Source organism: Pipra filicauda, unplaced genomic scaffold (assembly GCF_003945595.2).
Source record: "Pipra filicauda isolate LSUMZ 115617 unplaced genomic scaffold, ASM394559v2 scaffold188_size1440453_pilon, whole genome shotgun sequence".
Lineage (NCBI taxonomy): Eukaryota > Metazoa > Chordata > Aves > Passeriformes > Pipridae > Pipra > Pipra filicauda.
In genome coordinates, this window is record NW_024104296.1 from 1,247,854 (window position 1) to 1,257,288 (window position 9,435).

The window sequence follows — 9,435 nt, forward strand, 5'->3', positions numbered from 1 at the left end:
TACCCAAATGCTGCTTTGTTGAGGTAAGTGTTGACCTCGGAGAATTAGCCACTGCAGGAGAGAAATTAAGTTCTGCAAATTAAGAAGATGTGTCCTACAAGATGGAAAAACAAGAGGAAGGACCAGTGAACTCCATACCCACAGCATTCCCGGTATAGTCAGCTGGAAGAGGAGAAAGCCTTTGCTGAAGTCCTTCATAGGGGCTGTGAGAAAGCTCAGCTTAAACTCTTCGAAAATCAATCTTAAGGAGCAACTGGTAAATGGGGAAAATGTGGTAGCAATTGTGTTCAGCCTGTTCTCTGCCATCTGGAGACCTGGGAAATAATCACAGGTAGGGAAGATGGAACCTGGGATAAAATTGTCAGTAAGGCAGCTGTAAGGAGTACAGAGAAAGATTAGGTTAATATTTACATGCAAAAGAAGATGCTGATCCCATGACAGGACAACCTTGACCTCACAGAGGGTGGAGGCACAAAGGGAATGCATATGAAAAACAAAAAAGGACCTGTAGCTCTTTGGGAATGTGTTATTTCTGTTGCTCAGAATACATACTTCCACGGACTGGCACAGCTGAAGGAAATGGAAATGAATCCAGTCACTCCCTGGGTAAGGAAAAGCTGGGAAGATGGCCAGGGACACATCGCTAAATCTTTGAAATATAATACTCACAGAGGTGAGCGTCATCAGGATAACAGCAATAAAAGGCTGGGGGATGGCTTGTTGTGAATAATTTACAGTAGTTTAATTAACACCAAAATAATTTATAAGAATTTTAATCATAGTCTAAATCACCAAGTGAGCAAATTTGAATTAAGTAAGCAATGTTAATCATATTTTGTAGGCATACCTTTAAAGGGCTTTCCTCTCTGAAGGAGAGATTGATTCTCATTGTTTGCTGAAGATTCAGAAAGCTTAAAATAAGAATAATCTTTTCATGAAATAACCCTTTTTTTTTTGTTAGCAAGGATACACTACATATACACACAAGGAGTTCTGTAACATGAGTTTAATTATTTATTTAACCCACATAAATTTGCAGTGTCATGATTTTGTAAACTGTTGAATCTCACCCATAGCTCCTGCAGCCGCCCAGGGAGCCCAGTGGCTTGGGAGAGGCACTGCTGGGTGGTAGTTCCTGAAACTCCATGTGGAAGAATGACCACCATGTCCAAGGGCCTCTCGGTCCTTTCTGAGCTCTCGAGCTTCAGGTCCTGTCACTGCAGCAGTGGCTGCTGCATGTTCTCTCTCTGTTACCACAAGGCAGGTCTTCCTCTTTGCTGTCCTTCCTTTCTTACACATGGAGACATGGAGCTCCTGGAGCGGGTCCGGTGGAGGCTGCAGAGATGATTCAGGGACTGGAGCATCTCCCTGGGGAGGAAAGGCTGAGGGAGCTGGGGCTGTTCAGCCTGGAGAAGGGACCTCATCCATGTGTGTCAGTGTGCGCAGGGAGGGGATAGAGGATGGACCAGGCTCTGCTCGGGGGTGCCCAGCAGTGGGACAAGAGGCCACGGGCAGGAACTGATGCCCAGAAGTTCCACCTGAGGAAGAACTTTGCTGTGCCGTGACCGAGCACTGAACAGATTGCCCAGAGAGGGTGTGGAGTCTCCCTCCCTGGAGATATTCCAGAACCATCTGGACACAACCCTGTGCCATGTGCTCCAGGATGACCCTGCTGGAGCAGGGAGGTGGGACCAGATGACCCACTGTGGTCCCTTCCAGCCTGACCCGCCCTGTGATTCCACTTGCCAAGCTGCACCCAGCAGGCACGAAAGCCCGTGGAGACAATCCAGCACTTCTGCAGAACACTGCCCGTCCCCAACAGGGACACGGAGCTCCGTATTCGCTCCGTGCGGGTGAACCCAGGGAGGAACGTGGACAGAGCCGCGGGGATGGAACCACGAAGTCACGGGAGGGCACCACGCAGGGCAGCCAAGGAAAAGCTCCCGCCGTATTCCCAGGCAGTGCTCCCGTTCCCCGCGGGCCGGGGGGGACACACAGGCCGGGCGGGAGCGCTGGGATTGCCGGGAAGAGCCGCCGGCACTGGGCACAACCAGCAGCAGGCCCAGCGAGAGCCAAGGCCCTGGAACAGCCCCCTTGAGAGGGCAGGGATGGGCCGGCACCGCCGGGAGCGGGTCCCGGAGCCCCCTGGGATGGGGAGGGGGCGGAGCGGCCCCGGCGGGAAGGAGCCGCTCCCGGCGGATAAAGGGTGCGGGGCGGTGTGGAGACTGAGAGGTGAGTTGGATGGTCTTTCCTAGGGATACTGAAGGTGGAAAAAGGTGCTTTTTATCACACTGGTCGCTGGATTAAATTTGCAGCTCACCAAACTCCAGGTCTTTCCCGAGAGCTCCCTTCCCTCTCTGCCCAGAGGTGTTCATTTCCCATGTTCTGGTTTGCCCCTTTGAGGCTGGGCACTGCCAGAACGTGTTGAAACGCTGTCTGCCCCCTCCCTCTTCTCCCATCAGCCTGGAAAAGGTTTCACACTCCGCGTCTCCTCTCCTCTTCCAGATGGAGCCAACAATGGAGTCCATCTTTTCTATTTTCCAGAGCCCTGAAAGCAATGATTCTGCAGGATATCCAGGTGAGATGTAAACTTTTGCTCGTTGAATCCTAGAGGAAGGCGTGGGGCTCCACCACGTGGTGCCAGAGACATTGCATTCCTTCTTCCCAGCTGGCTGCTCTGCCCTGGAATGCTGGGATGGGATGCTGTGCCAGGCTGTGGCAAGGCTGCCAGTGGTATTCCTTGTTTCTTTCTCGTGGGGGTTTCTAGCCCCTCTTTTAAAACAAGGCAAGACAGTTCATTTGGAGTGAAGGGAAGCATCACACATCTCTTTTCCAGGCTTTTCCACGGGTGAGGAGAGTCTGAGGGAGTTGCATGGCCTCATCCAGAGTGCATGACTCCCCAGCACTGGTTGTGGATGGGAATGGAGGGTTGTTTGGTTCCCATTTCACTGTTGGAGACCTGGGGTCTCTGCAGGTCTCTTAGGGAATAACCAGCCTCGGGGTTGTAGTGTAAGGAATGACTGGTCCTGACGGGGAGAGTCTCCTCCATTCCTCTGGGAGAAAGCTGCCTCTTGGGTGTAATTCCTTAATGTAAGGGATAGGACTCCCTCCCTCAGTAGGTTGGTTTGTTTGTTTTATGGCTAGTATTTACATCTGGGGAGTTGTGGCCATGTAAATAGGGAGCATTTTGCCCCTTCAAGGCCGCATTAGTTAAGAATTTTATTCCTTGGTGTCGTAGAGGTAGGACTGAAACTGCACTGCAGAGTTTCATCTTCAATGTAGAAACCCTGGTTTGTTTTTGTTGGTTTTTTTTTTTTTTAGTGGAGTAACAAACCTTCTGTGTGAAATGTTTGAGTAATATTTTAAATGCCAGATCAGAGTGGGAATTGCTATGTTTTCTATTTGAATTAATTGTAAACATCTGAAGATGTTAGCAAAAATCAAGCTTGGCTAAGTTGCATCAGGTGATCCTTATAATTCAGTTAATGGTGAACTGATGTAAATGTAAGATCTAGTCAGCAGAGTAAGATAACCAGAAGTCACTGTAGAGTGTGTGATCATTCCCACTCATTTGTGAAATAAATGGGTTGGATTCTTTAGGAAAGAAAGGCTCTGTTTGAATGGTTCTGATGAGCTTCTTTGGAATGTAGTTTATTTAGCTTGTCATTGCAAGGAAAGTGGGTGTGCTCTAGCAGAAATGAAAACAGATAGTAAGTTAATTGGGAATTAGTTAATTTTTTTATCAATAAAGTCCTCTGACTTCTGATGCATGAATGTACAGTAACTTTATAGTAATTACAACTGTTCTTGTGCTAATTAGGGCAAAACCCTGATGTGCCAACCTGTAAAGAGCTGATTTAATTTTTTTCAGTAAGTAGGAACTAACACAAGTGAGAAACAACCTAAAGCTCCCTGTTGGTTTTGGCTACTGAAGTTCAGTGGACACTTTGGTGCTGAATGATCCCCACCTAAATGCTCACCTTTAAAACAGTGTTCATACTAATTTAGCAGGCTGGAAAGCTTTTGAGCAAAGTCTGCAGGAACAAATAGCTAAAAGTAGATATTTGTGATAGGTGAGATGTTTCAGCATATTCCTTTTGGAATTCCCTGAGGGGCAGAACAACAAGGACATGGGGAGGGGAAAGGAGAGAAAGGGTAGGTTTCTTACCTCTGTCTTCTTCCCTTTGCCGCCTTCCCACCTCTCTTTTTCTTCTTGTGTTCAAACTTTCCCTTTGTCTTTGGGAAAGGGTAGTCCTAGGCCAAGATGAAGCCAGGCCTAAGAAATTCAGTTATTTCACAAGGAGCAGCTTATCTGCCTTAGGGAAAGAGGAGTGTTGAATTGTTCTCTTCCTCCATCAGAGGGCTTTGTTTTGAGGGACACTGAGGAAGAGGAAGGCATCCCTGAAGACCTTCAGCAAGAGGAACTACCTCAGGTACCTGCAGCCCACAGCCCAGAGAGGGGGGCAGCCTGTAGTGAGCCCCCTCCCCAAAAGAGAGACTCCATGAAACTCGTCCTCAGCACTGATGGCCAGAAACTGCCCTCAGAAAAGAATCCTTTCTTCAAGTGTCCAGAATGTGGGAAGGGCTTCAAGGGGCACAGCAGACTCCTGAACCATCTGCAAATCCACAATAGAGACAAAAGGTTTGTGTGTGCAGAATGTGGGAAGAGCTTTAGCAGGAAGGCCAACCTGGTGGTTCACCACAGAGTCCATACAGGAGAAAGGCCGTACAAGTGCAAGGAATGTGAGAAAGCCTTCAGCTGTGCCTCCAACCTTGTTACTCACCACAAGACCCATCTGAAAAAGAAAGCCTTCTCTTGCACCGTGTGCAGAAAAAGCTTCAGTGGCAACAAAGGTCTCCTGCAGCATCAGAGAGTCCATACGGGTGAGAAGCCCTACAGGCGTCCCAAGGGTGGGAACAACTCTGTGAGCCCAAACTCCGTCAAACATCAACATTTGAGAGAGGGTCCCAGTGCCCACACAGCAGGTAACTGAACTGAGGGCTGTCCTGTTGCCTTTTATTTCAAGTGGTAAGGAATCCCAGGGGATGTATCAGATATTCTGGTCTCCACTTATGCCTTATGCACTTCTCCCTCCTTGCTGTGGATGGGAGGGTTGGGATTGGTTTTGTTGGCTCTGGTGGTGGTACTTTTTTCCCCCTTTCTGTCAATTGGAGAAGTGCCTTGAAAATGCCGAAGTTGAAATTTAGGTTTTGCCAGGGGGGGCTGCCTGGGCCCTTGGACTCTCAAAGCCCTCAGGTCCCACTGCTTCCCACTCCATAGTGTTGCCTGGTGTCTCATCCAAGATCTTCAGAAGTGCTTAACCAACAAAATGCTAAGATTAGGGATGTGGAAGGGATTTGGACTGTGAAACAGGACCTTAATCTCTAGCAGCTAATTTTTGTTATCTGTGGATGTTAAATGAGTAGGTTTTTTTGTCTGCAGTGGGAAGTCTCTGCTGGCTGTCCCTCCAGAATGTTCCTGGCACAGATGAGGGCATTGTCTCAAGTAGGGGGTTTTCTGGACTTTGCAGAATTTCATGTTCTTGTAATGACCAGAAACTCTGGGATAAAAACTAACATTGTGGGTTTTTTCCTGTTGTTGTACTTTTCTGTGGACAGTCCCTTTGTACTTTGTCAAAAATGTTTGAAGTTTTCATCTTGGATCTTGTCTAGAGACCCCTGGAATTGTTCTGGGTGTTAGGATCTTGACCACCAGATTATGAAACTCAGGGAAATTAAGACATGAGGCCACATGAGAAGCAGGTGTTTTGTTTGTGAGACTTTTCTCTTGTTTCCTTTTTGCATTTGTTTTTGGTTTTTTGTTTGTCTTTCTTTGGGGGTTTTTGTTTGGGTTTTTTGTTGTTTTGGTTTTTGTTTTTGTTTGTTTTTGTTTGTTTTTTGTTTCTTTTTTTGTTTTTGTTTGTTTTTTTGTTTGGTTTTTTCGTTGTTGTTTATTTTTATTATTTGCTTTTGTTTGTCTTACGGAAAAAAATTTTGAGCAGAAGAGCTGAAATAATGATGACACTATACTGAATACTAATGAAGTTTATAGTGAAATGGCAAAATTCCTAAGGTAGAGTTTCAGGCCTCTCACTCCATAGATACAGAGAGTTAGCCTAGTAACTTCTAGTAATGAGCCATAATGGTGAAACCTAAAACTCTCAATGCTTTTTTTTCATGATGGCTTTTAACAGATTTTTAGATGTAAGACTTTATAGTGAATATGAAAAAAAGTCTCATTTTTGCCCTGGCAGTTGGACAGTAGTTAGTATCAGATCAGTCTAACACTATATCTGCTTCTAAAGAAAGTGTGCAAACACAGTCTTACTAAATCTCAACTGTCCTGTTCCTTGACAGATCCCTTGCTCCAGCTTTGCCTCCTCCTCTCCCTGCATCCCCCCCCCCAAAAAAAAAAAGGTATGGGGGAATCAAGAGCATCTTGATTGTGATAAAATCTAAGTCTGTAATGTTTCAGGGGACTGTATCTGCATAATCTTTGGTCTGGTTTGGCTTAGTTTGGACCAACATGTGACTTGAATGAAGCTTTAAGTTTCAGATGTGGGTCAGAGGAGGGGTTGTTACTGAGCTGCCATGGTTAAAATGCTGACCTGGCAACTCTTGACTTCCTTTTAGATGCAAACCAACCTGAATTTACATCTCTGCATCATAAAGAAGAGCAAAGATGTAGTGCAGAGAGAGATCACTCCAAGCTTGTTTTTGAAGAATGTAAGTATAAAGAGGTTTCTAAATGGCCATGGCAGTGTATATTGACATAGCAAGCATTAACATTCTCTTCTCTTTGTACAGTGAAGAAAGTGAGGGAAAATATGGATATGCTTCTTCTAAATCAGCAGAGTCAGCTGCAGGTCCTGAAGGAAATTCAGAAACAACTGAATATTCTCATCCCCGGCAATGCCCTGGTGAATTCCAACGTTTACAGCCTGGGAGTTCTGCTGGGACAGCAGGCGGCTGCGGCAGCTGCTGTTTCTTGCCCCCTTCTCAATCCCAGCAGTCTCCTTTGTGAAAATGCCACTGCCTTATCCCCTTCATCTGCCCGTGGAATTCTGCCCACCACTCAGCTCCCAAGCTCTCAGGATCTTGCAGCTTCCAGAACTTGCTCAGGGTTGTGCTGTGAACGAGTCCAGTGCAAACACACATGACTGTTCTGAGCCCTTTTGTCACTGGAACACGTGATCTCTGAGGTGTTGGAATTGTTATACCTGTGCAGGTGCTGACTGTGCACTCAGACTTGCTCCAGATGCTGCAGTTGATCAAATCCTGCCCATTCATCCATTGTAGCTTGCAGAGGTTTTGGCCAGTGATGCCTTTTGTCAAGGCAGCTCCTGAGATTGTTATCACTGGGGTGAAGTGCAGCATCCTTTTACAGGGTGATGCATAAAACTTAAGCGTATTTTTTATGTCTTTAACCTGTACTTAGGCAATTGTACCTCTCCTAATGAGCTGAAACTAATGATAAAGTCCTAAGGGGTTCTTGAAGCATCTCCTACTAAGTCTGATTTATATAGGGTTGAAAGCAACATGCTGATGTAAAGATGTTCAACATTTTGCCAAAGCTTTCTTCCTTCAGGAGGTCTTGAAATTAGGTAACCTTGAAGTAGCAGACTCTTAGCCCAGCATCACTGCTAGAACTACAAATAAAACCTTTTTTTTTTTTTTTTTTAGATACAGACAACTCCTCTCACCTCCTCAAAAAACTAAACCAAAGAAACTTCACCAAAATACCACCTTTCAGATCTACCTCTGTTACTAAGAGTTCATGAGGAAAAGCCAAATTGGTTTATAGGGCACTTGTTCTTTGTGCAAGGGTGAACTCAGTTGAGTTTGGTTTTAGATACTCTGCTATGTCCTGTTTGGATTATTACATGTTCTTGACTGTTATGTATTGGTGCATTGAGGGCAGGACTGGAGTAAATAATTACTGGTTGAGGAGGAACACTAAGAGGAACAGTCAGGAGCACCATCTTGTGAAATCTGCAGAGGAAATAATCATATTTTCTTTTCCATTTCTGCAGGACTCAGACATTGGGCCTGTCAGGGTTGGAAGGTGCAGTTTTAAGATGTTAGTTCATTCTGCCTTGGTTTCTGTCAGTAACTCAGGGTTGTGGCAGTGTCAGAGCCTTTGAGCCTCTAAAATGCAATGGCTTACCTTTGAACAGCTGCTGGGATAAAGAAACTTTGGGCCTTGCACCTGTGTGAAACAGCCTTTCTCTTGAACTGATGCTGTGTTGTGGGTTGTTGGTTTTGTGGTTTGTTGTTTGGATTTTTATGTTCCCTTGTTAAAAGGATGCACTGTTAGTAATTAATAAAATGTTTCAGCTTTTAAAAATGCAAAACACTTTTTTTCTTAATAAGTCATCTTCTTATTGACAGAAGTCTGTGGGACCAGGTATGACACTGTCTGTCTGTGTGACTGCAGCTCTGGGGTACTGTTGTACTGTTCATACTTTCTTGGATGTTTAATGTAATTTTGCTTAGGAGCTGAATCCCCTCTTCAAATCAATGGTTAAAGTTTGTATTGTTGTTGTTTTTGAGACATTCATTATTAAAGTGTTGCAATTCTGTTAGAAATGAACCCCTGGTGAGCTTTTGTCCTTTGTAAATGAGCACCAGTGCTTAGACTCTGACACGTGAACAGGAGGTCGGTTACTCTGAGTCTGCACCTGCTGTGACTCCTTCTGCTTTTCTTCTTCCATCTTCCCCTTTCCCTCCATCAAGGCATGTCCTTCCATTTCTGTCTTTGGAAATTCCAAAGAAGAAAACAGCAGAAGTGGAAGACTTCACAGCATAGACTGTGTGGGAGGACTCTTTTACTTGAGGGCTTAGGTAGGATTTTTCTCCTGTTGGGAGGGAGTTTGAGTATGATATTTCAGTTCACAGCTTTTGTATTGGGGTTCCCTAATGTGGTGTTTGAGTCTCAAATGAACTTAAGGATCAAGTCCCAAAATACCTCTGGGGACTGGAGGAAGTGCTGCTACAGTGGAGCACAAGGAACCATCATATTTGCTATTTTTGGCTTACCTCTCCTATGTAAGTTTGAGTTGATGCTGGAGTCCTTCCCCTGCTTTCCTCCCAAGCACTTAGGTGGTTCTGAAAAATGCTGCTAAAAAGCTCCTATTTCTACTTGGGGTGGGGCTTGGGGGTTCCTTTCTCATCTTGGAAGGGACCTAGACTGCTTCTTCCTTGCAGTGCTCTGGCACTGATGTAAAAGTTGATAAAATATTAATTGCTTTCAGTAATAGCCATTCCTTGGTGCTGCTATAAACTAAGGTTATTGTTTTGACTGACTTCTGGTTTTCAGGGTATATTCCTTTACCTGTCAGGATTAGGTTTGATTTGTGGAACAGCTGCAATCCATGATCCTTGTGGGTCCTGTCCAACTCAGGATATTCTGTGATTCCATGATGTGACTTGTTT

The 9,435-nt window shown here is 45.3% G+C and overlaps 1 protein-coding gene across 3 annotated transcripts; it reads left to right on the forward strand.

Annotated features, from left to right (window-relative positions):
- Positions 1-2,114: 2,114 nt before the first annotated feature.
- On the forward strand, positions 2,115-8,585 carry LOC113994324 (zinc finger protein 572-like). 3 transcript variants are annotated; one of them, XM_039380173.1, is made up of 6 exons: positions 2,115-2,232; positions 2,506-2,578; positions 4,360-4,986; positions 6,358-6,417; positions 6,634-6,726; positions 6,808-8,585. In XM_039380173.1, the coding sequence occupies exons 2-6, from the start codon at positions 2,506-2,508 to the stop codon at positions 7,158-7,160; spliced, it is 1,206 nt and encodes a 401-aa protein (XP_039236107.1). In that variant the 5' UTR covers positions 2,115-2,232; the 3' UTR covers positions 7,161-8,585. The 3 variants fall into 3 exon arrangements, with proteins under 3 accessions (XP_039236107.1, XP_039236109.1, XP_039236108.1); XM_039380175.1 differs by having other exon boundaries at positions 2,545-2,578; XM_039380174.1 differs by lacking the exon at positions 6,358-6,417.
- The last annotated feature ends 850 nt before the right edge of the window (positions 8,586-9,435 follow it).